The sequence below is a fragment of the Melospiza georgiana genome, chromosome 6 (assembly GCF_028018845.1).
Source record: "Melospiza georgiana isolate bMelGeo1 chromosome 6, bMelGeo1.pri, whole genome shotgun sequence".
NCBI lineage: Eukaryota > Metazoa > Chordata > Aves > Passeriformes > Passerellidae > Melospiza > Melospiza georgiana.
In genome coordinates, this window is record NC_080435.1 from 21,866,786 (window position 1) to 21,894,785 (window position 28,000).

At 50.8% G+C, this 28,000-nt stretch overlaps 2 protein-coding genes across 6 annotated transcripts in view; both read right to left on the reverse strand.

Moving 5' to 3' along the window:
- MYRF (myelin regulatory factor) overlaps positions 1 to 7,969 on the reverse strand; it is a 44,122-nt gene extending 36,153 nt beyond the window's left edge. The window contains exon 1 of the mRNA XM_058026096.1: positions 7,911 to 7,969. Coding sequence (XP_057882079.1) covers positions 7,911 to 7,956 — 46 coding nt within the window. The 5' untranslated portion in view covers positions 7,957 to 7,969. The remainder of the gene's footprint in view (positions 1 to 7,910) is intronic.
- Positions 7,970 to 15,771: 7,802 nt separating this feature from the next.
- Positions 15,772 to 28,000, reverse strand: part of DAGLA (diacylglycerol lipase alpha) — a 62,159-nt gene continuing 49,930 nt past the window's right edge. For all 5 annotated transcript variants that reach the window (XM_058026243.1, XM_058026247.1, XM_058026246.1 and 2 more), the window contains 6 exons: positions 27,045 to 27,113; positions 26,065 to 26,137; positions 25,154 to 25,350; positions 24,234 to 24,363; positions 23,629 to 23,810; positions 15,772 to 22,986 (listed from right to left, as the gene is read on the reverse strand). In XM_058026243.1, the coding sequence (XP_057882226.1) occupies positions 22,059 to 22,986; positions 23,629 to 23,810; positions 24,234 to 24,363; positions 25,154 to 25,350; positions 26,065 to 26,137; positions 27,045 to 27,113 (1,579 nt within the window). In that variant the 3' untranslated portion in view covers positions 15,772 to 22,058. The remainder of the gene's footprint in view (positions 22,987 to 23,628; positions 23,811 to 24,233; positions 24,364 to 25,153; positions 25,351 to 26,064; positions 26,138 to 27,044; positions 27,114 to 28,000) is intronic.

Below are 28,000 nucleotides of genomic sequence, written 5' to 3' on the forward strand. Positions count from 1 at the left end.
AACCCAGGGAAATATACAAGTGTTCACACTTGGGAACATTTGTGGACAGGGAATTCCCCAAGAATTCCGTCCACTCCATTTGCAGCCAGGCCTGGCCACTCTTCCCACCTTTCCCTCTCTGTGTTTGGAGTAGAGGGAAAGCTCTAAAAGCAGCCAAAGTTCAGTGAGATAAGTGGTGGACCCTGAGTGTCATGTTACATTTTCCCTCGGGAAGGGAAGGAGGCTTTTCCTTCAAATGTGCCTTGAACACACCCCAGGTGCCACTGGAAGCCAGCCTGGAGTGTGGGATCCTGGGCTGGCCACATCATCCACCAAATCAGGGAGAAAATGCCATGGATGGGGGTGGAACTGGATGATCTTTAATGCCCCTTCCAACCCAAAGCATTCCATGATTACATGCCCCGCTGTGCAGGAAGAACGGGGAGAAGGAACGGTCTGTTGGATAAGCAAGGGCATGCCAAGCATGGCAGTCAGTTGGAATAAAAGGATATATCCATGAAAATAAAAGTGAGAGCCACTGGATAGCCAAGTGTGGTATCCAATCATAGAATCCTGGAGTAGTTTGGGTTGGATGGGACCTTAAACCTCATTCAAGTTCCATTCCCTGCCATGGGCAGGGACACCCTGCACTAGCCCAGGGTGCTCCAAGCCCTGTCCAACCTGGCCTTGGGCACTTCCAGGGATCAATCCACCCTCCACTTCTCAGAGTTCCCATGTACCCTCCACAGCAGCAGGACACCTCCCTGGCTCTCTGCCACTGTCTGTCCATCCCTAGTCTTGGTATCCCTCTGAAATGCCCCATGTTGATGGCTGTCCCTCCTGAATGATGCCGGAGCACGGGACGGGCACTCAGAACGCGCCGGCTCGGCCCCAAAAGCCACGAGACTGTTCCTGTTTGTGTCTCCAGCCACAGCTGCTCCCTTGTCCTCTGGCACGGCACACGCTGGTTAATCATTCCTCAGGCACATTCAGTGTCCCGGGATTCTTATCGGAGAGTGCAAAGTCCAGTCAGCAACAGCACTGGGAAGAGGCAGGAGGGTTCCCCGGCAAGGGCGGAAAAGGTGTGCCAGAGCAACGCCATCCTCAGGCTGGGATACCAGCCTGAGGGATCCAAGGCATGGGCTGGGAAGTGCCCACAGGTTCACCTGCACCTTCCCAGCACAGCTCCCAGCTCCAGATCATGGAGTTCTGGCATGGCTTGAGTTGGAAGCAACTGTAAGGATCATTCACTCTCTGCCATGGGCAGGGACACCTTCCAGTACCTCAGGCTGTTCCAAGCCCCATCCAACCTGGCCCTGGACACTTCCAGGGATGGGGCAGCCACAGCTTCCCTGGACAACCTGTTCCACCACCCTCACCACCAGATCACTCCAGCCATTCCCACCAGGAGGAATCCACAAGGCCCTTATCCAGAAGAGGGAAAGCAGAGCAGGATCCCATCTCTCTTCCTTGAAATAACCATGTCCAGGAGCCATTTAATTCCCTCTTTCTGGCAGCTGGGATGACTTTGACTCTGGGATGACTCCTGACTGTCCTGGAAGGGCTCTCCCTGATAAGGGTGAGGAAGCAGAGGGAAACCTGTCCGTCTGTCATCCCACAGCTCCTCCTTGACCAGGATTCCTTTCCCATCTCCCTGCACGCAGCAGCCCTTCCACGCCCCATCCCACACATGGGCTCAGCCAGATCTCTGTGTCACCGTTTCCATGCTGGTCACACCTCCAGCATGACTCCTTCCAACCTGCCCCAAGTGCCACCTCTTCCTGAAGCTTCTCCCTGTCTGTGCCCGGGCATTGCTCCCAGGGCACCAGCCTATGGAAGGGGCATTACCCAGGACACGGGCAAAGTTCCTCCTCATGGAGCCTCGTGCTGACATCACCTTTCTAAACGCCAGCCTGCCCTTTATCAGGCTTTACAGATCCACCCTCTCATGAACAGCTCTCTGGCCTTACTCCATCTGGATGTCTCTTACTCATTTCCCAGGATTAAGGAGTTTTGGAGGCCAGGAAAAAGGAGGTTTGGGGAAATGGGAGGGAGAAGCACCAGCAAAACCATCACAAGACCATGCCAGCAGTGGCGGCATTTGGCACCAGCCTTCCCTGAGGAGTGGACGAGGACGAGTCCTTTGGCTGAAGAGACTCCAGGAATCTCCTATTGGGATGGAAGTGGCAGCTGTCCCCCAGTGTCCAGGAATGCCAGCTGAGTTGGTGATGAGCTCAAGGGAATGTTTTTGTCTCTTCCCTGCTCTGCTCAGGCCCTGGGATGAGCAGCATCCTCATGTCAACCTGCTCCTGTTGAGGGCTGACCAAGCAGGGCAGGCAGGGAAGCTTCAAACAGAGGGGAGAGAGAGGAGAACCAGGGAACAATCCCACTGGGAAGAGAGATGGAGAGGCAGAGGGGAGAGCAAGGCAAGCCACGGAAGGGCTGGGGGGTCCATGCCGTTACCTGCTCGGATCCAGCGCATCCTGAGCATGCTGAGAGCCGACGTCAAGCTCCCGCCGTATCCCTGCTCTCTCCCTGTGTCATTATTCCCTGAGCTCAGCTCCTCCAGCTCCTGGGGCTGCTGCTGCCTGCTGGTTTTTCTATTCCCTCCGGGAAGAGTGGGAGGGCCAGGGAGGCAGCCGGGCGGCCGCTGCTCCGCGCTGGGATTTGGGACGGCCAGGGGATTACCCGCAGGGACGGTCATGTGTTAGTGCTGTACCAGCTGCCCCGCGCCCTCTCCGGCACGGGCTGGCTCCCGGCTCCCAAAGAACTCCCCGCAAAGCCTCTTACCTTCCCCAGCGCCAGCCAGGCCCCGCAGTGACTGTCACCTCATCCCCCAGCGCTCCTCCCGCAGCCAGGAGCTCCCCCCGGGCTGGGATCACGCTGGGCTTTTCCAAGGTGTTCTCACCCTGCCACAGCAGCTCCGTGTGGGAAAAGCTCTCTCCAGCATCAAGCCTTGGGGATGGATTTGGGGGCAGGCAGAGGGTGACAAGCAGGAAGCCCCAAAAGAGCTGTTTTTTTAAGGCATTCCATGAAAAGGGATGTTCTGATCCGTGTAGTTGCATTTCTATGTCAAGCCCAGGAAACCAAAACACAGGACATCAGGACAGATCCTCCGGTTCCACTGTCCTCCTGCCCTTTCTGCTCCCAGTTTTCAGCCTCAAAGCATCCCAAAGCAACAGGAAGACTTGGAAGCAGTCCTTGGATTCTCATGGATGTGCTGGTTTACACCAGCAGGAGTCTGATCAGCAAATTCCTTCTCCACTCATTCCCACCAACACCAAATCCCCCTTATGGCCCAACATGGGCGGACAAGGGGCAATCCCAGCTGTCCTGGGGTCACCTCACTGCCTCAGCTCCAGTATTTTATATTCCTTTATCCAAGGAAAACAGGGAAATGTTCCAGACCATTTTCTGCAGGGCGACACTTCCTCCTCACAGGCACCAAGTGCTCCACAATCAAAATCACCAGGAGAGTCACCAACACCAGGAACATGGGAACAGGTTGTCCAGAGAAGTTGTGAATGACAGAGGGAGGGTTTAGATGGGATATTGGGAAGAAATTCTCCCCTGGGAGGATGGTGAGGCCCTGGAATGGATTTCCCAGGGAAGCTGTGGCTGCCCTATCCTTGGAATGTACAAGACCAGGCTGGCTGGGACTTGGAGCAACCTGGAATAGTGGAAGGTGTCCCTGCCCATGTGGGACTGGATGATCCTTAAGATCCCTTCCCACCCAAACCATTACAGAATTCCATGATCACACATATCCAAACATTCCCACAGGAAAAACCATCCACTCCTGGTCACTCTGAGCTCAGAGATTCCTGTGCACACACAGCCCAGCAACCCCTGCACAGACACACGGCTGCTCCACAGACAACATTCCCAGTGTTCCAGCCACTTGTGCTCCATGAATACCCATGGAGCTGCTGGATAACCTTCATGGAAACCTTCCCCTTCTGCAGAACCAGTTCTTGTCTTTCCCAGCTCCACCTTGACCCCAAACCTGCTCAACCTCCAGTGCTCGCTCTCCTTTCTCTGCTCCTTTCCCGAATTCCCGCTTCCCAGCCCCCGCCGGCCCCGCTGCTCCGAACATCCTTCCCGCTGTACATTCTTCCCTGAGCCCTTATCTCATAAATTAGCCGGGAGAGGGATCCCAAATAGCTGAGCCGTGTCGTAAGCGTTTCCCTGAGGCAGGGGCGGGCGGGAGCAATGGAAAGGTTGGGAGCAGGATGCCAGCCAAGGGTCAGACGCTGTCAACTCCCTCCTTCTCCTTTGAATCCAAACACAAACGCTCCAGGAACACTCCCAAACCCATGGAAATCTCCTTTCCCTTCCCTGCCAGAACCCCCCAGCATCCCACGCTTGCTGCTCCAGGATTTTTGCCTGCAGGATGGTCCTGGGCACCTCCAAACACATGGATCAGCTGTGCTAACACAGACCACGGAGTTTGGGAAGATTCCTGAGTGGGAAGAGATGATCCATGAGGATCATCCAAGTCCAACTCCTGGCCCTGCACAGGACAACCTCAAGAATTCCACCATGTGCCTGAGGACAACAACCATCTTCCCAACACAGAAGAAGCCCACCTTGAGGACACCCAATATGGAAAGTCAGGACTGCATTCCCAGCACCTTCATCCCAGGAAAGCCTGAAGTTATTCCCAATGCATCTTTTCCCTCAGGAACTTTTCCCTAGTCCATCCCAAATACCAGAGCAAAGCCTGGGATCCTTTCAATCACTTTTCTGCTTCTCCATCCTCACACGCCTCAGATCTCACCCTCAAACAGCAGACAGCCACATTTCAGGGAAATAAGGATATCTGGGAAAACAAGGATACCTAGGGAAACACGGATATCCATGGAAGTAAATATATCCAGGAAAACAAGGATATCTAGGGACACAAGGATACCCAGGAAAACAAAGACATCCATGGAAATAAATATATCCAGGAAAACAAGGATGCCTAGGAAACAAAAGTACACAAGGAAATAAGGATATCCAGGAAAACAAGGATATCCAGGAAAACAAAGGATACCCAAGAAAACAAAGGACACCCAGGAAATAAGGGAATCCTGCCCAAGCAAACACCAAGGAAAACTTAGGAAAATCCAGGTCCATCTCTCACAGCCGAGAAAACCAGAGGCATCATCCAAACCTGAGATTTTGGGAATATTTGCTTTCCAAAACAAGCCTGGCTCTGCAGATGGGACCAGCTAAATTCCAGGATTTGGAATGACCACAGGCACCAGTTCTTCCCCAGCTCTACCAGCACAGCCCCCACTCCCAAACATCTCCATGAGGAGCCTGGTTAATCCTTGTCTGACACTGGGAAATACCAAGGGCTCAGGGATTCTGCCTGAATTTTCTGGGATTGCTTACAGCAGGCTCAGATCCTGGGAAAATCAGAGTCAAGCAAAGGAATGAGAATTCCCAAGTTATTCCAGGTTTCTCAGCCTGCAGGAAGAAATCTCCTCAGGGCTGAGATGACCCATAAGAAGAAGAAAATATTTCACTTCAAGCAAAAAATGGGTTGGAAAATGATTTCCTGACGATGGGAATTCAGTGATAAATTTTAAAGGAGTGATGAGATAATTAATTTATTCCTGTAAATTATTAAATTCTAACAGATCTATTGTTTACCACATCCAAAAACCATTAATTCCTGAGGAGGGCCAGATTCCAGAGTAAATCCAACTCCATGCCATGATTTAAGGCCCTGACCTTCACTCCCAAAAAACCAGAGGATCACTCTGGCCTCAGAATTCCTCAGAGCACAATAATTAAACCTGGCACAAGAGGCAAAAACTGAGCAGCAATTCCTGGTGGCAAAACCTTCTTCTCTTCCCTTCTCCCCCTCCAGCTCCGTGTCGGAACAGATGCTCTGGAATAACAGTGGGAAAGGGATCGAGCTGCCCAAACAAAGTTGTGCTCCATGTAATATTTGGCTCAGAAAGGTTTTAAGAAGGATTTTATAGCTGAGGGTAAGAAATATCCTTCAGGCACAGTTCCCTTGATCCTGGATTCTTACAGGGACAGGATGGTTTTGATTCAAGAGAAAAAGAAAGAAGGAGAAGGAGATTAAAAAAGGGAAGGAGGAGGAAAATGGGAGAACGTAGGAGGAAAAAGGGGGAGAAAAGGAAGAAAAAAGAAAGGAGGAAAATAGAGAGGAAGAATCCTAGGATGGCTGAGGTTATCAGGGATCTCTTGGAGTCATCTTGCTCGAGCAGGATCGCCCCCAGCATCCAGAAAGAACAAGAAAACAGTAAAAGAAAGAAATCTCTGTGTTGTAATAAAGATGCTCTGGGGAAAGGGGGAAATTCCATGTCTCCAGCTGAAGAGACAGAGAGCTGGTCCATAAATAACATTGGGATGCTGAGCCAGAGCTCTGCAGGATTCCCGGGAGCTGCTCAGCAGCCCCAGGATGGGAAGCGGGAGAGGAGGATTTAGGAGTTTGGCCCAAGTGAAATCCTAAAACCAAAGGAAGCCCCAGAAGGCTGCAGGGAACGTGGGCTGGGAGTGGCCGATAAGAGCCCTCTTGGTGAGGCTTCCCATCCTTGCTAATCCTGGGGCTCCTGGGAATCTGGGATCATGGCTGGAACTAACAAGGGGTGCTTCTTCCTTTGCAGAAGAGATGCCTTACTGAGAGGTCACATGGATGCCAGGAGAGGGGGAAGTGAGGAGGAAGCATCTTGAGCTTCCACTCGCTCCCAAGAGCATCTTCTGCTCCCACTTCCCAGGATAAATCCTTCTGCCAACCTAAGAATCCACAGGGACACCACTGTCCTGCCCCAGCTGCCTCTGGGGGCTCACTGCACAACACCACTGCTCCAAAGGGGATCCCAGCTCCAGAGCTGACCCATGGATCGGGATACACCCCAGGACCTGCTGGGGCAATGGAGCCTCGCCAGGATGGGCACATTATTCCCTTCATGTGCCAGGGGCTCATCCCAAAGGACACAGCCTGTGGCAGCCAAACCTGGGCCTGGCAAGTGACCCACTGGAAAACAAGGGAGGGAAACAAAGCTACGAGGGGGAAAGAGAAGGAACCAGCCAGTCCACAAGGAAGAGCGGACCGTGCCAACAAGGCCAGAGCAGGGAAGGGAACACGGAGCCGAGGCAGGAACAACAATGGGATCAGGGTCCCAACTCATCCCAGTTCAGCCATGAGCAACTACATTTCATCCAACAGAGGTCAAGTTCTCTTCCCAGCCACTTTTCCACCCTGGTGGGAACGAGAGTGATCCACAGCCATGCGGTGGCCACAAGGATCCGGAAAAGGTCTGGGATCCATAGGCCAGAGCCACTGCCATGAGCCTGCTCCTAGGATGGTGAGGGAAATTCCAAGGTCCTTGCTGGGCTGGCAGTGGGAATCTAAGGCATGGCACAACACAATTCCCAGGAAATCCAGCTTGGCACCCACAGTGTGCACTGGAGGATGCACAGCTGCCCCTGGATAGGGATCTGTGCCATTCCAGAGCTGGCTAGGATGGTGTGGAGCCAGGCTGGGAGAGCTGGGATTGTTTAGCCTGGGGAAGGGAAAGCTCCAGGGAGACCTTGGAACACCTTCCAGTGCCTAAAGGGACTTCAGGAGAGCTGCAGAGGGACTTTGACAGAGGACCTGAAGTGACAGGACAAGGGGGAATGGCTTCCCACTGCCAGAGAACAGGGTTAGACGGGATGTTGGGAAGGAATTCCTCCCTGTGAGGGTGCCGAGGCCCCGGGATGGGTTTCCCAGGGAAGCCGTGGCTGCCCCATCCCTGGTAGTGCCCAAGGCCAGGCTGGCCGAGGCTGGGAGCACCCTGGGCTAGGGGAGGTGTCCGTGCCCAGGGCAGGGGGTGGCACTGGATGAGCCTGAGGCTCCCTTCCCTCCCAGCCCATTCCAAGGCTGATCCCGGGCCGGCGCTGTGGGACGGCGCTGCCCCCGTTACCTTCAAAGAAGCGCTGCAGAGCCTCCGTCTCGTCCACCACCTCCATGGCTGGGCCATGCACGGGCCGGCCCCGGCTCAGTCCCTGCGGCTGCAGGGGGGCATCGCCCCGGCCCGGGCGGCCCCGCCGCGACCCCCGAGCCCCGTCCGGGCCCCGCTCTCAGCGCCGGGCTCCCGCTGCCCAGCGCGGCCGCCCGATGCCCATCGGCGTCCGCCGAGCGCTGCCCCGACTCCTCGGGCTGCCGCGGCCGCTCCTCCCTCCTTGCCCGCTTCCCTCCCTCCCTCTCTCCCCCTGTGCCGGCCCTTCCCCGCCCGCTGCTCCTCCTCCGCCCCGCGCCGCGATCGGGGCACCCCCGCCGAGAGGCTCCGGCGACGCCGCCGAGTCGCGAGGTTGGCGAAAGTCACCTAAAAACGCTCGCCAGGCACCGGGAGGGACCTGCGGACTGAAAAATATGCTCCGAATGCGCTAAAAAGCGGCCACGAGCCGCCAAGAAACAGCCGCAAGTCACAAGCCACTAAAGCCCCAAAAGCAGCCACAAAAACCAGCAACTAAAGCCTCCGAAACCACCTACTAAAGCCCCAAAAACCAGCCACTAAAGTCCCCCAAACCTAGCTACTAAAGCCATCAAAAACCAGCCACTAAAGCCGCTCCAAACCGGCTACAGAAGTCCCCAAACCTGGCTACTACAGCCGCAAAAAACGGCTACTAAAGCCCCAAAAGCCGGCCACTAAAGCCCACAAAAACCAGTCGCTAAAGCCCCCCAGAACTAGCCATTAAGGTCCCCCAAAACCAGCCAGTAAGGCCCCAAAACCCAGCTACTAAAGCCCAAAAAACTAGCCACCAAAGTCCCCCAAAAACAGCCCCTAAAGCCCCCAAAAACAGCCACTAAAGCCCCCCATAACTGGCTACTAAAGCACCAAGAAAAGGAGTCAAAAATCACCAGAAAACAAAACAAAAAAGCAGGCACAAACTACGAAAATCTGTCCAGCAAAGAGAAAAAAAAAAAAAAAAAAAAAAAAAAAAAAAAAAAAAAAAAGCCACAAAGCACTAAAATTTGCCCACAAGGCACCAAAAGCTCTCACAAAGCAGTAAAATTTGTCCACAAGGCACCAAAATCCCTCTCAAAACACCAAAATCTTCCACAATGCAAAGCCACAAGGCACCAAAAAATCAGTCAAAACCTGCCAAAATCCAGCCACAAATCACCAGAAAAAAGCATTGACAAAGCACCAAAATCCAGCCACAAAGCACTAAGAAAAGAGCCCCAAGCTACCAAAACTGCAGCCACAAACTACCAAAACTTGCCCATAAACTACAAAATAAAAGCTATAGAGCACTAAAACATGGCCACAAGCCACCAAACATCATAAGCTACCAAAATCCATCCAGAAACTACCAAAAAATCCAGCCACAATGTACCAAAATCTGAGCACAAAAAACACTCACAAAGCACCAAAATTTGTGCACAAAGCACCAAAATCTCTCACAAAGCAAAGTCACAAGGCACCAAAAAAAAAAAAAAGACAGCCACAAGCCACCAAAATCTGGCCAGAAATCACTGAAAAACACCCTCAAAGCACCAAAATCTGTCCCCAAAGTACCCAAATCTGTCCCCAAAGTCATAAGGTGCCAAAAAAGAGCCACAAACCATCAAAAATCCAGCCACAAATGGCCAAAATCTATCCAGAAACGATGAAAACCCAGCCACAAAATACTGAACCTGCCACAAATTACAAAAATGCAGCCACAAACCAACAAACCTGCTCATAAAACCAGCCCTGAGGCACAAAATCCAACCACAAACTGCCAAAATCCTCCCAGAAATTCCAAAACCAGCCACAAATCACTGGAACCCTGTTTTTAAAAAAGACACAAATCACTGAAATCCAGGCACAAATTACAAAACCAGGAAATCCCCAAAATCCAGCCTCACATTCCAGCCACAGACCTCAAAACCAACTGTAAATCACCAATATCTAGCTGCAGATCACCCTAAAACAGCCCCAAATCATTGAAATCCAACCTCAAATCACCAAAATCCAGCCCCAAATCACCCTAAACACCAAATCCAGCCCTAAATCATCAAAATCCAGGTGCAAACCACCAAAATCCAGTCAGAAATCCAACCCAAAATCACTAGAATCCAGCCCTAAATCCACCAAAAATTAGCCCTCAAGTCACACAAATCCAGCTCCAAAACACCCTAAACCAGTCCCAAATTACCCTAAACCAGCCCTAAACACCAAATCCAGCCCCACATCACCCAAATCCAGCCCCAAGTCACCCTAAACCAGCCTCAAGCACAAATTCAGCCCTACATCATCAAAATCCAGCTGCACACCACCAAAATCCAACCTCAAATCACCAAATCCAGCCCCAATTCACCCAAATCTGCCTAAAACAGCCCCAAGCACCAAATCCAGCCCTAACCTCAAAACCTCAACCTCAAAATCCAGCTGCACGCCACGAAAATCCAACCTCAAATCACCCTAAATCAGCCCCAACCAGCAAATCCAGCCTTAAATCAACCAAATCCAGCCCCAAATCATCCAAATCCAGCCGGAAATCATCCAAAACCATCCCCAAATCTCCCTAAACCAGTCCCAAGAACCAAATCCAGCCCTAAATCATCCAAAACCAGCCCTACATCACCAAAATCCAGCTGCACACCACCGAAATCCAACCTCAAATCACCCTAAATCAGCCCTAACCAGAAAATCCATCCCTAAATCATCCAAATCCAGCCCCAAGTCACCCAAATCCAGCCCCAAATCACCCAAAACCAGCCCCAAATCACCAAATCCAGCCCCAAATCCCACCCCAGAGCCCAACCCCTGCCCCCTCAGGGCAAGGCCCAGCTGTGGTTTGTTCTCCCCAGATGTTCCCACAATCCCCAATAACCCCCCCCCACACACACACACACTCACCCCTCCCACCCCATAATGACTCCAATCAAATAAATAAGGGCCCGCTGGGAATAATGTCCATGAAGTTCCGAGTTCTCGGAGCGCCGGGGCCCTGCCAGCCCCAAACTGTGGGGCCTTTCTGCTGCGGGCCAGCCAGGGCACAATGAGGGATTGTCCAGCCCCACATCCCAATTGAGAAGGGCAGATTCTCCGGGATATATAAATATATTTATCCCGCTCCCACAGCTGTGCAGTGACCAATTCTTCTCCCGGGAGAGGAGGGGGATTGAGGATTGGGGACAGTAATGGGTCTATTATTTCGGGATGGAGAGAACGAGCCCTTTTTTCTCCTCTCTCTCTCCACATTAAGACAATTGTTATTCCTTGCTCCCCTTGTTCCTGCTCTCAGCCCCCCGTTTCGGGCACAAGCTGTGTGGGAAGGAAAGGAAATTAAGGGAAAATGGATTTTTCCTGGGAAGCTGAGCGCCAGCCCAGCCTAAACCCTGTTAGATGTTGGTCTGTAATATTTTACTTAAATAAAGATTAAACCCAGCACTAAAGTCAGAATTGGATTGGATGATCCTTAGAGGCCTTTTCCAACTCAGGATATTGAATCCTAGAATGCATGATTCTGTCATTTAGAATCCTGGAATCCATGGAAACATATCCCATAATCTTATGGATTCATAAAATCATCATTTGATTTGTAGAATCACATTCCATCGCTCTGTGATTTAGAATCCCAGAATCCTGGAATGGTTTGCCTTGGGAGTGAACTTAAAGCTCACCCATGGAATTCTTCAGCCGGGAATAGCCCCAGGCCATGAGAACCTGCTTTCCAGAGCCATGTCCCTGTGTCCTTCACCCTGTAGGACATTGGGAAAATCCCATTTGGGACTCACCTTCCTTGCAGAAAGATCCCAGCATCCAAAGGGCAGATTTCCACACCATTTTGACTCATATATCCAACAGAATTGAATATTTGGGATATATTCTTGACTGAGAGTATTCATCTTCCTCTTCTATCCTTGTCATTCCCATCCACTCCCAAAAATTCCCTTGTACTCAACTTTATTTGCACTAAAATCCTTCTTTTTATATGGCAGGATGACTTTAACTGGGGATAACTCAAAGCAACAAGTTCCTTCCTTAATTTCCTTCTCCACTGAAGGACAGATTCCTAGAACTGATCTTGAGGGATAGGTATCATGGAATCCTGGAATGGTTTGGGTGGGAAGGGACCTTAAAGCCCATCCAGTTCCACCAACACTTCCACAAGTTCCTACCTGTGATGGCATTGACCATATATATGGGTCCAAGGATGATCAAAAGATTTGGGAAAGGATCCTGAGCCCAGATTTGGATCCCTCTGGATTGACCATGTTGGGCTTGGCCTGGGATTCCCCATCCCAAAGTGTAAAATCCTGCTGAGCAACTAATTTACAATAAAAATAGCACACTTCCCTCCCTTCCTTAGGGACAATGTCAACATTCCCACATCCCAACCTCTTGTGAGACAGCTCCAGAGTGCCACACACCCCTTAAGAGAAAGGAAAATCCCTTTGGGAATGGCTCATTAAGGATTCAAATCCTCAAACTTGAGGGTTCTGTCCTCACAAAGGGGCTGCCATTTCCAGATATGCTCTGGACATATCCCTAAGGAATCTCTCTGGACATATCCCTAAGGAATCTTTGCTCCTTCCCATCTTTCCTCCTCTCCTGGTGCCTAAATCGAGGTATGGATGATCCACATCCTTCTCACCTGAGTTTTCCTCCTGCCTCCCAGTCTCCTGCTCAGCTCCCACTCCCAAGGAATACTGCTCTCTCCCTTCCTAGATCTGACTAAAGGGAAAAGACCCATTGGAAAAACACACCAAGGGATGGAGCCAACCTCCTCCATATGAGGTGGGAAGAAGGGAGCTGGGATGGTCCAGTGAGCTGGGAATGCAGCACTTCAGGGATGGCCTTGTGTGATCCCTAAAGGATCTTGGAGAGCTCTGAATCCCAAAAAATCCAAGGTATTGCTTTGATCCATAGGGAGGCAGCTCCAGTGGGTCCAAACGCACTCCATCACTGGTTTTCCTTTCTCCTGCCCTCCACATTTCCCACATTTCTCTCCCTTCCCAGTCCCCTCTGGGTCATGCTCCCTGCAAACCCTGCTCTCCCTGTCCCACGTGGCTCGCAGCAGCACGAGCCAGGAAGGGGTGCAGAGATGTTACTCGGGATATTGTTCATGGAAGGTGCGGCCGGGGCTCCCTCCGGCGCCGAATTTCAAAGTCCAGTTTCTAACAAAACAATAATTCAGGAATTTCCCCCTCCCTTACCCCATCCCTGCCCACAACCTCCAGCTGAGACTCCCAGGCATGACTGGAAGGATTTGAAGTCCATTTTTAAAGTTTTTCCACCTGCTCTGAGCATGGACACCTCAGTCTCTGGAAGGGCGCCGGAGTCATTGATCTGGCTCACATGAGGCTCAGCTGAGCTGGGATCATGGATCCAGAGATATCCAATGGATATAAGATTGGTCCTGGTGGGACCAAGTCCCAGAGAAGCTGTTGTGTCACTGTTGGAGATGCTGGAATACTTGGAATCTCCTACTCACAAACCACCCCAATCCAGGCACAAACTCCCCAAATCCCAGATGGTTTGGGTGGGAAGGGACCTCAAAGCTCATCCCATTCCATCCACTGCCCAGGTGGCAGGGACACCTTCCACTAGCCCAGGTTGCTTCAAACTTTGTTCAACCTGGACTTGTCGCTTCCAGGGACGAAGCAGCCCGAGCTTCTCTGGGAAATCCTTTCCAAGCCCCAGGGAAGCTCCCACCCCGCTGGAGGCGGAAGCAGAGCAGAGCTCCCTCGGTTATCTCCTCCTGGCAGGAGACCTGTGTGGATCAATCCCTGCCTGGTTACCCATTAACTCCAAGGGTTTGCTCCCAAGACAGAGAGAACACCTCCATTAAATCATCAGGGAATAAAGGATCATCCTCAGGAAGGAACACACATGTCCTCAACACTCCGGGAAACCTCCGGAGCTGGAAGTCCAAGCATTCAACCCAGGCCTGGAGCAGGGAACTGTCACCCACCCACTCCCAAGAAGGACATCCAGGCTCTATGGAAAGCCCCTGTCCACTCTACCAGGACAAACAAGGCCACAAGGGCTGCATGTGCTTTCCAAGGAAGTTCTGTGGCAGGAAGGAGGAACACAGATTGCTGGAAAATCCAAGGAGACATTGCTGAGGAGGCAGGAAAATACAAATGCTGCTGGAACAGGCCAGGAATTACATTCAGACCATCACCCTCAGACCACCTTTCCTTTCCCTCTTTTCCAATGGAAATACAACCTGGAATCCTTGGAAAACCCTGAGGAACTATTTGTGCCATGCTAGTTTTCACTGAATTAATTAACAATTAGATCCCAGCTTTAGTTAATTAAATATTCCCATTATTTCCCCCCATTTTCTTTGCTTGCTGGGGAACACTTCAAAAATTGTTGGAAAATTTGGGTTTTTTTTTTCTGTAGATCTGGATATTTTCTCAATGGATTGGAAACAACTTTTCTCAATAAACTGGGATTTTTTCCTAAGGCCACCAACACACCCAGCAGCCAGAGAATCTCCGTGGAAAACACGACTACATCCCCAAGGAAGGCTGTTAATAGGTTTTATAGCAGCATACCCCACTCCTGCTGTGTCCACATCCATATATTTTCATCCTTAAAAACTGAATTAAAGCAGCCTCTCCTAAACATGGATTATTCCTTGTTTATCCAAGGATAGCAGCCAGAGTTGGATGTTTTCCTTCCCCAGGAGAGGAAGGGTTTCCAGAAGAGCCAATATGCTTTTATGAGGCTGATATAGCTCTGGGTAGGGAAAAAAATCCCACAAAACCATCCCAAAACATCAGGCACTTCAACATTCCAGCACTTTTTATAGGCATTTTTATAGGAACTCAGTAGTTCAGCCACCTTTGAGCTCTTAATTCCCTGATAGTCCCTTCAGGAGCAGCCATAAAAAACAATTCCATGCAGCCATTAATAGGATTACACACTTCCAGGCATTCCTTTTCTCCCTGGATTTCTCCTGGCTGGTCAGTGAGCTCCAGGACTTCTCCTGCCCTTATTCCCCAATGCTGTAAGCCATAAATGCAACTTTTCCCTTTTCCAGAATATGAATTATGTGGAATTATTCAGCTGGGACCAGCCCTCAGGCAGTGAGATCCTGCCTTACAATTCCAGAGCCATGTCCTGTGGGACACTGGGAAAATCCCAGTTTGGACTCACCCGGCCCACAGAAGGATCCCAGCACCTCCATGTTGATCCAAAGGGGAGATCTCCACACTGTTCAGGCTGGAAAATCCAATAGATTGAATATTTGGGATATATCCTCGATTGAGAGCACACATGCTCCCCTTCTATCCCTGTCATTCCCATCCACTCCCAAAAAAATTCCCTGTTTGCACTAAAATCCTTCTTTTTACAGGACAGGTTGAATTTAACTTGGAATAACTCAAAGCATCCAGTTCCTTCCTTAATTTCCTTCTCCACAGAAGGAGAAATTCCTAGAACTCATCTCAAAGGACAGGGATCATGGAGTCCTGGAATGGTTTGGGTGGGAAGGGACCTTAAAGATCCAGTTACATCCCTGCCATGGGCAGGGACACCTTCCACTGCTTCCAGGACAACTTCCAGCCTGCTCCAACCTGGCCATGGGATGGCAAATCCACAAGCTCCGGATGTTCCCCTAAGTGTTTTCCCACTCCAGAGGCTGAGATCCAGAGCAGAGAGAGCTGGAGAAGAAACAACCAACCCCCAGTGATTCCCAGGATCCTTCCCAAGTGCCACACACCCAATTCCTGGTGTTCTTCCCACCTCACTCACCACCCTTCAAGGCAGAAACTTCAGGCAATTCCCAACCATCCGTGTCCAGGACATCCTTGGGAACAGTCACATACTCCAGCCATGCTTCCAACATCCATTTTATACAGAGTGCCATAGAATATACAGAAAATTTATATACATCCATGTTTCTGGAATTAGGTTATAATTCATCCGATCTTTCTTTACAGCGGGATTAGTTCAGATCTTTCGTACAGAGGTACAAAAAAAGTCACGTGGAGAATGAAGGGCACATGAGGAGTGCTTGAGTTTCCTTGGAATCTTCATGCTGGGGCAGCTCGGAGCAGGGATTCAGAGGGCAGCATTCCCAGGATGAGCATGTGGACACAGGATGCTGGGCTGTTTCCCCCCCCCCAGTTGCATATCCAAGTGCTCCAAGCCCTGCCAGAAGCAGTGGGAGTGCCTCAGAGCTCCCTGGAAGGGGCTGCTTCTCCCAAAAATGCCAAAGGCTTCAGCTCCAAGGAGGCAATTAGGATCCAGCAGGAAATGAATCCAGAGGTATCCTGCTCCGAGCTGCCCCAGCACGAGATGGGACACAGGTGACAGGCAGGAAGGGCTTTTCCAGAGAGGCAGAGCCAAAGGAAAAGGGCTCACAGGGCTCAACATTCCAGACAGGGAGGCACAGCCCATCCCCAGATATCCCTGTGCCAATAGGAATTCCACATAGTGCCAGGACAGGAGCTCGAGAGTATTCCCTGGACTTGTGGAGGGAAAGGTGGGAAGGTGGAGCTGCAGGTGAGGCCACTTTGCCACCACCAAGCGCTGGGGATATCCCAGGAAAGGAGTGAGGACCCAAAGGGTGTGACAGTGTCCTAGGAAAAACCCCTGCCAGGATCCCTCTGCACACAAACTTCCCAAAAGTGGATATCCCAGCAGGACAGGCCTTTGCCACCCCAGCTGGGACTTCTGACTCTGAGCCATTGGAACTGCACAAAGCCCAGGATGGGAAGCAGGGAAGTGGAATCCAAAGAAAAACCAGTGTCAAGGCTTGTTCCTGTGCTGCAAGGATTTTCAAGAATCAAGAGGTGAAGACAGGGAGTCATTCCTCATCCTGCAGTTGTGTTGGGAAGGTGGGAAAGTCAGGACATGCAGCATGGTGTGACACAGTGACATCAGAGGGATTGGACACAACAAGGAAAGCTGGAAAAATTCCTAGGGAGCTGCTCCAGAGCCAGGGAGAAACTTGGTGTGGGTTGGAGGAAATCGCCTGCCTCAGGTCAAGATTTGCTTTTGGCACTTGGATACGACCTCAGGCAGCAAGGAAAAGTGGAAAGGTGTGGGAAGTCCTGGCTGAGGCAGAATGGGAGAGCTCAGGAGCAAGGGCAGCTCCTGCCAGGCCTTGGCCACACTTCCATACTCCCAGAGAAGTGGGAAAGTAAGGTGGGAGATGTCTGATCCCAGAAACTGGGACCTGAAGCCAGGGAGAACAAAGGCACAAGAGGTATGAACTCAAAAAAACATGGAAAAAACAATGGGAATGGAGACAGCAAAGCACTTGGAGGCTGATGATTATTCCCGATAACAAAGCAAGGAATTGCCCTAATCCTTGGCTATTTGGAATTTCCAGCCCTTTAGCAGCTCCTTGGAGCTGGAAGAAGGGGAAGGACATCAGACACTGCTGATCCAGCCCCCTTCCCATCCCTCTCTGCATCTACAACCTGGGGCTCTGACTGGAGAGCAAAAGGCTCCAGACTGAATGCCAGCTTCCAGCTGCAGTGTTCCCTCCTCTCCTTCTTCCCACAGCTGCCAAGGATAGGCTGTGTTTGCCTCCAGCAGGATCCATGCAGCATTGCTTCCTCCACACAGGAGCCATGAGAGGGAGCTTTGGCACAAGAAATGAGGCTCTTCCTGAAATCCAGCAGCTCTTCCCAAAAATCAGCACTGCACAGGATCTGGGAACAAAGCAATGAGCCCAGTTCCAGGCAGTGCTTTCCAACTGCTTCCTGCAGAGGGATTTCTCAGCAGAGGTGCTGCTGGAATTCCAACCTTCCCTTTCCTGCAGCACTGTAACACTGCAAACAGGGATCACAGAATTCCAGAATCATTTGGAAGCTCCCACCTGCTGCCATGGACAGGGACATCTTTCCCTAGCCCAGGTTGTTCCAAGCCTTATCCAACCTGGCCTGGAATATTTCCAGAAATGAGGAATCTACACCCCCCCTGGCAATGTTACTCAAAGGCTGCAGTTACAACCACTATTCCTAAACCCATTGGAATTAAATATTCCTGCTCCCATCCTGCAAAGCCAGAATGTCCTACTGCCAAGGGAAGAATATCCCAGAATGGATAGGGACAAACCCAGCATGGAGGGGAGCTCCACCCCAGCAATTCCCAAGGCAAACACAGAAGGGCTCTGCTGCCCAATGGAGGCTCTTGGATACAGCCTCAAAATACAAATCCAAACACACCCATTCCAGCAATAATTAATCCTACCTAATTCCCATTGCCAGGAGTAATCCTGATTATTCCTATGTCCCAATTTGTAAATGAAAGCTGTGTGGGCGAGTCCATGGAAATATTATCTGCCTGCAGGAAAAGAGCAGCAAAAGCTGAGAAAACATCAAAGTGCATGGAGAATGTGTTAGATATTCATCCTGCATCCCCACACTTGGAGTTTTTCCTCCTTCTTACGTGCCCTTGGAAACAGATTTCCCACTTTAATCTTGCATGGGACCATCAACTGCTCCTGGAATCTAGCATCCTAAAAGAAAAGAACTGGGAATCACTGGAATTCTGTAACCACACTCCCCACCCTCTGCCATGCCAGCCCTCTGCAGAGACCAAAGTACCTCCCACAAATCCTGTTTGCTTTGGAAAAAAAGTTCCTAAAAAGTTCCAAGAATCTAATTTAACTGCTTTGGGATAGTTTTCCCATGTTTCCCATGTGCTATCAAGGATGTGGAATGAGCCATCAGCACCCTGAGAGAAGGGAGGGATGAGGTGGCTCCTGAAATAGGTGAGAAGCACAGGGAGCAAAGAAAAGAGGGAAGGTTTTAGTAGGAAATGAATATTCCAAATGGAGAAGGCAGCCCCCATGGAGAAGAAGCAATGATAAATATTGGAAAAGAGCTGGTATATCCTCAGCACTGCAGGATCCTTCCCAAATTTTTGGCACTGCTGCAATGAAAGCAACAATAAAATCAATTTACTGGTGCAGAAGAGCCTCAGCTCCATTCCTCTGCCAAGAAACTCTTGGAATACCAACACTCAGCAGTGTTGGAAAGGACCTTTAAAGGTCACTCAGTCCAAGGAAGAAGGATCAGAACGGATTTTAAGGATGAGGCATGGAATGGGTGACCTGTTGGTCAGTCTGGGGTGTCAGGCACTTCCAGCACTGCCTCTGCACAGGGTGGAACATCCTGTTGGAATATCATGGGAATATCTGAAGATCAGAAGGCACAAAGCTCAAGAGGAAGAAGCAGAAGCCAAAAGATTTGGAAAAATGGAGATGCTTCATGTTCCCAAAGACAGAGCAGGAAGAGAAAGCAGGAAGTGTGTACAGTACAGATGAAGGAGGTAGCTGCAGCTTTAACATTTATTTCAGCATTCCAGGTGTGCTTTTCCAGGAGGATATGGGAGATCAGCCTTTCCAAATGCCCAGACAGCAAAGGAGTGATGGGAATGGAGACATGGAATGCTGGGGATCAAGACACAGTAATGGGGATCAAGACACGGAGACATTTAATGCAGAAATAATTCCAAGAATGTGAATTTCATTTGAAAGGACTGGGATCAGATCTGTTTGTCAACAAAAACCAGGAATTACCCATGATAGGATACAATGAGAACCTTTGAGGGGTTCTTTTGTGCCTTTACTCCTTGACCTGTGGCAAGCCCAGCTCCCAGGAACTACATGTTTCCAGGTTTTCCTAAGTCCAGTAATCACAGAGCAAAAAAACTGCAGCATTCCAGACTGCTTCCTGTCAGGGCAAGGGAAGGCCATTCCTATGGGATACAGTTCCAATGGCACAAAGAAGGAAACAGTCACCCAAGGACTGAGTCTTCCAGGACACAGCAGAGGAACGTCAGGGAAGGGACTTTCTAGTGCAACATTTGAGCCATGGAACATCAGCAGGTTCCCACTGGAATCATTTCAGGAGGGAGATATCCCACTTTTCCTCACCTGGAGGCACCTCCCACCAGTAGTTCCATCTAATCCCAGGTATCCATGTCGCTCCCAGGGACAGAGATGATAATTTTCCTTAGTGCTTTAAAGTGCTTTGCAGATCCCAAGCTCTGCCTTAGTGCTAAGGGTGAATTCCTGCTGGGAATAAGGGCAGGAATGAGCTCCTTATCCCAACTCCTGGGCCAGAAGGGGAGCTAGCCCGCTAGCCCCAGCCTCCCTGCCCCTCAGCTCCCCTTTTCCCCTCAAACCTTCCCAGATTTTTGTGCGTATTCCCAAAAAATCACCTTGGTAGTGTTTCCTGAGTGCAGGAATTCCTCCTTACCCTGTGCTGTGCTCCCAAACCACCTGCTCCCTGCTCCTTTTTTAAGGACCTACAAACCAAAAAGAACTTCTGGTTGCTCAGAATAAAAGGATTTTTCCTTCTCCAAATCCCTCTGATTCCACTCAGGGAGGGAAAGGTCACCTTTGGAACCTTAAACCACAGGAATAATGTTTTCCTGGCCGCTTCAAGCACTTCTGAAGGCTCTGAAACGGGTAAGGAGCAGGGGCTGGAGCATCCCACGCTGGATGGAGTGGGATATCAGCACTTGGACCCAGAATCCAGTGGAATTCCGTGCACCCAGGATTATTTACATGAATGCACAGTGGTTATAAAGTGCTCCTCAATGGCATTGGATCCCACTGGCTCCCAGGGAGCACAGCCCTGACCCATCCCAGCGCTTCCACTGCCCACAAGGAGAACAGGAAGCCTGGGATTTGCCAGGGGCTGAGCTCCTGGAAAGCACAGCATCCACCTACAATGGAAATAGCACTGCTAAGGAGGGGAAAGGGGAGCAACCACAGGATTCTAAGGAAGTTAAACCAGGAATTTTTTTTCCAGGGAGCTCCAGGGAGAGCCATCAGTAACTGCTGAGCTTTGAGGGGGAGTTGTGGCAATTCAAGGCCTTTTCCAGGTCCCAAGAATGTTTCATTTCCTACAATAGGTAGTTTTCCTCCTGCTCCCATCACTGGAAAACCTGCCTGGAGAGGCGGAGCAGGCTCCTCTGGGCCCAGAGGCTCAGGTAGTTTTTCCTAACTTGCTCAAGCTTTCCTACATGGAATTGTGCAGGTGGGGAGAGGGGGCAGGCAGTTACCCCCAGATCCAAGCCACTTGGGAAGCAGGGGGCTTGGAATTCTGCCTGCCATCCTCTCTTCCCTCAGTCCCCAGAGGGAACAGCATGGGAAGGAGAGGATGACCATGAATTTTCCTTCAGGAAAGCCTCCCTATTTCCTTAATAAATACCTTCCAACCAGCTCAGCAGCTCTGTAAACATACAAGAGATTGCAACACTGGGAAAAAGTCCATCTTTTCCCTGAATTCCAAATGAGAGAGGCTGGCACCGATCCACTGTGGATGCTGCATATGGGTGGTGTGAGGACCCCCAGGGATCCAGGAGAGACTCCCAGACTCCACAGGGGACTGGAAAATAATGCCAGGTGCATCTTGCAGTTGATCCATCCACATCCATGCAGCTCTGAGATGAGAATCCTGGCAGTCCCACGGGAATGTTGCCAGCTTAGAGGGGTCCAGGGAAACGAGGAGTGATGGGGGTGATATCCAGGAGAACTTTCTGCCAAAGGCAGAGGGATTGGGCTCTTGGGAACAGCGTCCTTCCCTCTCAGGAGTGCTCAGGGGAGAGAAACCACGGTGCCAGCCCCATTCCTGCTGCGCCTGGCCAGGAAGGGGAGACTGGATTTGGGGGGAATACAGCCCCAATGGCTTTAAAATAGGAGTGTCCTACAAAAGCAATCCCCATGGAAGTGTGCCGAATTGGATCTTGGGCCGGATCCGTGGTAGTGCAACAGGGCCCAAAGTCTCAATCCGCTCATTTCCCATAACCACTGGCTCGGTCCCGAGGAGAGGGATCTGGCCCGGCTCCCTCCTGCTTCCATCTATCCAGGTATCTCACTCCCAAACTCAGCAGGTGCCCCAGGGCAAGGAATCTGCCTCTGGAATGAGACAGGCTGAGGTAGGGAACTTTAGTGCCTCAGACCCTCTCAGGCCCCGCGGGGCAAAGCTTCTCCCAGCTCCAAGCACAGGATTCCAGCACAATCCATCCTCCAGACACCACCACTGGGTCACCCCAGAAAGGATTTTTCCAGCTCTCTCCTCTGATCCCAACTGCCCGATGACAGCCTCCTCCATGGATTATCCCACTGGGATCATTCCACCCCTTTCCCCTGCACTAAAGGGCCGAAATCATGAGGTCGTCCTGCTTGGCAGGGCTGGTTACGTGTCCAGAAGGGGTGGAAGTCCGGATTTTGTCCGTGGCCAGGCATTCCTGGCTGCTCACACCCGTGGGAGTGATATCCATGAGTTCTCCGGATGAGCTAAGGGGGAAGGAGGGCGACACGGAGATTCCCGACGAGGGATCCGTCGAGCCCGCAAACAACCTCGGGGGCTTTGGGACTAAGTTGGGCTCGTACTGTGCCCTCAGCAGGATCTCCTGGTCGCTGACGGATTTGGGAATCTCCGCAAAGTCGCTGGAGCTGTCCGACACCATCATGCAGTAAATGTCCTGGAAGGAGCTGCTTTTGCTGTCCAGGTTGAAGAGGCTGTCGATGAACTCGGCGAATTCCAGCACCTGGGGACTGGGAACGTCGGCCAGGCGGCCGTTGTGGAGCGGGGGCTCTTCCCGCGGGGACGAGGACGCGCGCTCCCCGTCGCTCCCGGTGCCCTCGGCGCTGCAGCGGCGCTGGGGGGTGGTGCCGCCGCTGTTGAGGACGTTTTCCGGGGGCTGCGTCTCCTGGGAATGCTTGGAGAGGCTGTCAGCAGCCAGCAGCTCTGTCCGGGAGCTGAGGGAAGGGTTCTCCTCAGGGATAGCGGGGTCTATATAAAAGCAGTGGGTCTCGTCCTTCTCCATGACAGCATGGAGGCTGGGGGAGCCCCGGATGCTCCGGAAGCCGGAGGAGCGCCGGGAATCGAAGCTGTAGATGGATTCGTTGTCCGAGAGGCTCTCCATGGTGGCCAGAGGGGCGCGGCGGTCCTGGAGCTCCACGGAGAGACGTTCCTTGGTGTCCAGGAGAAGCAGCTCCACAGGGTCCTTCTGCACGGGAGAAAGTGGCTTCGTCTCATAGAACCCCTCCAGGCTGATTTCCGAATGGGATTTGCTCCTGCAACAGGAAACAGAGAACACGAGGCTGCAGAATTCCAGAACAGCTAGAGGATCCAAGGGTTCCTCACACAGCTCCTCCAACCAGAGGCATCCACATCTCCAGGGAATCTCTTCTTGCTCCATCCTCCCAGCTGGAAATACCACAAATGAATTCTCCCTCTGCAAACTCCAGCTCTTGCCCTTCTCCCTTTTTTCCTTCTCTCCTGTCCAGAGAGGCTGTGGACTATCCCTGTTGGTATTCCAGGTGCTCCAGGACGAGGCTTGGAGCAACCTGGGCTGGTAGAAGGTGTCCCTACCCATGTCAGGGGTTGGAACTGGATGATCCTGAAATCCCTTCCAAACCAAACTGAAATTAGCTCCAAGTTTTACCTTAGGAAAACCTCACCTGTCTGGATAAGGGAAAAAAAAATGGAAGTCTCTTTCATACCTTTTCCTGACCTTGCTGCAGTCAAATTCCTAAGCAACACAAGAGATTTTTTTCCCTGACATTCCTCAAGATATCCTGAAGCTTTAATTCCCACGAAGGCCCATGGATCTATCTTTCCCACACACATGGATCACAATGCTCCAAGAGGAAGAGGGCCCACACCTGTGGGTATTTATTAATATTTCTAATATTCCATATAAAATCTCTCCTTACTTGGTACTGCTGTTCCTCCTGTCCACTGGGATGGGTCCAGTTCCAATCTGCACGGTGGGGCAGCTGGGCAAGGGCTGGCTCTGGAATATCAGCTCCGGGGTGAGATCCACTTCTGTAGGACTCACCATCACTTTGGCTGCAGAAAGCAGAGCTGTTTTCCCCTTGTTGTAGTTCTCCAAGACCTGTTCAAAGAAAGCAGAGGAACAGCAGGGATTGACTGGAGGCTTTCAAACAGCTGGATTGGCCTCTTTCTTCCCAGAGACTTCTGGAAGCACAGGGAGATAAAGGATTAGAAGGATAAATCCTGACACATCCCTGGATGTCACCTGGGCTCCAATTTAATGGCAGCTCCTGGAATGAACCATCACCACTCAACCTCACGTTATTCTGATGTTAAATTTGGAAACAGGAGCTTCTTGGGACTGTGGGAATTCCATTCCCAGACCCTGTCACACTCCACTCCCAATACCCTGTGCAAGACTGACCAGGAGCATCCCCTTTGCTCCTCTTTTCCAAAATAAATGCCTGGTGTATTTAACCAGCAGCATTCCCAGGCCAAGTCTGTCTGTCCCAGTGGCTTTTGGGATGACAATTCCCTGCCTTACCTTGTTGAGCCCTTCCATGACCACGTAGGGGAGGTGTTCGTGCAGCATGGCCGGGGAGATGATCACCTCGTTGAAGGCCTTGTTGTCCCCCCAGATGGCAAAGTAGGTGGGATCCTCCTGCTCACAGCAGCTGGAAAAGGGGTGCAGACAAGAGGGAAAAGGATGGAAAAGCAGGGCAGTGTTTTGGCATGTGAAAACAGCAGGATGTAGAGGGAGAAAAAGAGGAAAAACAGAGGGAAGAGCTGTTAGAATACATATGGCTCCAAAATCCTGCTTTATGGGGACATGATTATCCATGGGCTAATCATCGTCTAAAAGGAAAAGGACTTCGGAAAAGGGCCTGGAATAATGGGAAAAGGGGGAGTAGCTTTAAGCTGAAAGAGGGTGGGTTTAGATGGGATATTGAGAAAAAATTCTTCCCTGTGAGGGTGCAGAGGCCCTGGCACAGGTTGTCCAGAGAAGCTGTGACTGCCCTATCCCTGGAAGTGTTCCAGGCCAGGTTGGATGGGCTGAAGTAACCTGGGATGGTGGCAGGGGCTGGAACTGGATGATCCTCAAGTCCCTTCCAACCCGAACCATTACAGCATTCCATGTGCTGGTTTAGATTAGGTATTGGAAGAAACTCTTCCCTGTGAGGGTGGTGAGACTGGAAAAATGGGATGGATTTCCAACGGAAGCTGTGGCTGCCCCATCCCTGGAAGTGTTCAAATCCAGGCTGGACTTGTCTTGGAGCAATCTGGTCTGGTGGAAGGCATCTCTACCCATGATCTCCACAGTCCCTTCCAACCCAAACCATTCCATAACTCCACCAGCACAGCCACAACCACTGTCCCCATGAGACAGCGGGGAAGAAAACCCCCTTCTCCTTGTGCCAGGGAGAGTCTTCCAGCAAGAATTCCAGCAGGAACAGCAGGACTCACCAGCACTGCTCGGCAGGGTGGTTGTGCACCACGTGGATGATGCGGCCAGGGGGGTACAGGGGGGTGCTGGCACTCAGGGCGATGGTCAGGTCACTGGGATGTGTCCAGAGCCGGTTGCTCGTCACCGAGTTCTCCTCTGGCTCCTCGGGAAGCTCGGATTTAGGAATGCACTTGGTAGCCCCCACAATGATCCGCCACTGTTCCCACAAACAGGGAGAGAGAGGAGGGAGGATATGAGGAGAGAAAAGCAAAAAAAACCAGTTTTCTTTCACACAAGAGGCATTTGCCTAACTAAAGGTGTGTGAAACACCACCAAAGGTGTCCAGGAAAAACACAGTGACACTGGGAATAAATAAGGAACAATACAAGGACAGGAAAACAGGGAAGCTGGATACAGAGATGATCCAAATGTTTCTGGAAGTTTATTTTCTTTTCCCAATTATATACCCTCTCCAGGTAAATTACATCATGTATTATCACTAAAAATCTTTGTATTTAATGGGCTTTTTTCCATCTTGGTGCAATGGTAAAGACTGGGGAGGGACAACTTCCCACATTTTCTATCTCCAAGACATGAGCAGACTATTTATCCTGGAACAGCATCACCCCAATGTTCTGACAAGCACAGGTATTGGACTTCCAGCCTGTTCCCAGTTTTAACTGGCCAGGAAAATCCACACTTGGAATACAGACTTTAAAAGAGGCTCAGACAGAAAATTCCCTGCTCAGTTATTTGGGATGTGTGATGGTGAAGTTTCAGCAAGTGAGCTAGAATGATCCCACTGAGCTCTCCAGCTCTTTCCATCATTCCTCTGGTTCCCTAAATAATGATCCTGAGGAGGCCTTCTTGCCATAAAAATTCCCCCATCCCTGCTCAGAGACATCTCCAGGTGTTGGCTCTTCCCTCTTACCTTTGGTTTGGTGCTTCTTTGGAGAACATCCAGAAGCTGCCGGCGAAATCCCTCCAACTGAGAGAGCCCGATCCTGGAAAAGAGGAAGATGTGACTCTGGAAAAAAGGTGTGGTTATGGAAAAGAGGAAGATGTGATTCTAGAAGGGATTAAGATGTGATTCTGGAGAAGAAGAAGTGAGTCTGAAAAAGAAGAAAGTTATGGATATGGAAGACAACACCTGGGCAGGGAACAGGACAAGAAGGATATGGAGCACAGTAAACAAGGCATTGAGTTTAAAAGGACACAATAAGGATACAACATGGAGCAGATGGATTCAGAAGTGGGCTGTGGCATCACCCACGAGCAGGAGCCAGGAGTTAGACGCACAGGGAATTACCAGGACAATAACAAGGATAAGATCAGTGAACAGGAAAGGAGGGAGGTCACAACGAAGATGGCACAGAACAGGTGAGTTGGAAAAGTGTCCTGGAGCTGAATGACACCACTGAGCAGATGACAGGATGGACAGGACCATGGCATCCAGGTAAATCCCAGGTTGCCTGGCTCCTGTTCCAAATCCCTCAGCAGAATGTGTCCCAGGAGATGAGGAATGTGAGGATTGCCAAGGCACAAGGAATGAGCTGGTTTGGAGATGAGGTGACATAGAACATGGATTTTGGGACAAATTGGTCCAAATGAGGTGGCAGCACATCTAGGACAAGGCCAAAATAACACAGGAAACCAGGACGGTGGCACATCTGATATTCCAGGTACCACAAGGAGGTAAGACATTCCCCCTTTTCTTTCAAACAGGAGGGATTTGCTCATAAAAGCCCCAACAAAGGTGTCCAGGAAAAACACAGACACAGAGAACAATAAAAGGACAGGAAAATGAGAAAGGTGAAGACAGAGATGATCCAAGTGTTTCAGACAGGAAACAGATGATTTGGGACAGAACAGCAGAGATTCATCAAGGAATTCAGACACTCCTCCACTTGCCTGGGCACCAGATCTTTGCCAAGCACCACTGCAGTCACAAACTCCTTGGAATACTCCATGGCATCCTCACTGGAAGAGAAACAGGAGCAAGGAGAAGCAAACAGTGTTTCATTCCCTATTCAGTGGCAGGAAAACCAGGGGCACAGACCCCAATCCAAGCTCCAGGCTTTGGGGATTTGTGCCTTGTGGAAGAAGAGCCTGATCTCCACATCCTACGGCCCAATCATTCCCCTGCACAGGACTCTGGATATAGCTGGGAAAGGAAATGCTTGAACTGAATGCCTCATAGTAATTTTCCAATAGTTTGGGAATGATGGAACAGCCAAGAAAGAAGATATTTCCTACTCCTGAGGCTATAATGTAGGATGAAATACCCCAATATTTGGGGGAATTCAAATGGCAAATTTCTGCAGCAACCTGACTTCCAAGACAAGAATAAAGAAATCAAGATTCCCACTCTGAGTTTGCTGCAGATATTCCCAACCAGTCACCATGGGCAGAGGCTGCCTCACTGGCCTAGGGATGATCCTGGGCATGACACAAGTCAGGAGCTACCAAGGCATCCAGGAGTGGAAGTTTAGAGCAGAAGGCTGTACAACTCTCCTGAAATATCCTCCTCTGTAGCTCTGTGGCTGCAGAAGAGCTGGGAATACTACAATAAGGAATGCCAGCATCCAGATTCAGCAGCAGGCTGGTTTAAAACCCTTGCCTGCACCTGGAATATGATGCAGGAACTACCAGGAGAAGCTTCTCATGATCCATAGCTGATTCCAAGGATCCCCATGGTGTCTGTCAGGACCAGGAGACCTTCCCTCACTTCCCAGCAATCCAATGGGATGTTTTGTTTGGGAATGACATGACCAGAAGGTCTGTTCCCATTTATAATGGGAAGGATTCACAATTAATCTCTCCTTGGTTTTGCCCCACAGCCAAGGGAAGGAAACCAGAACAATCCC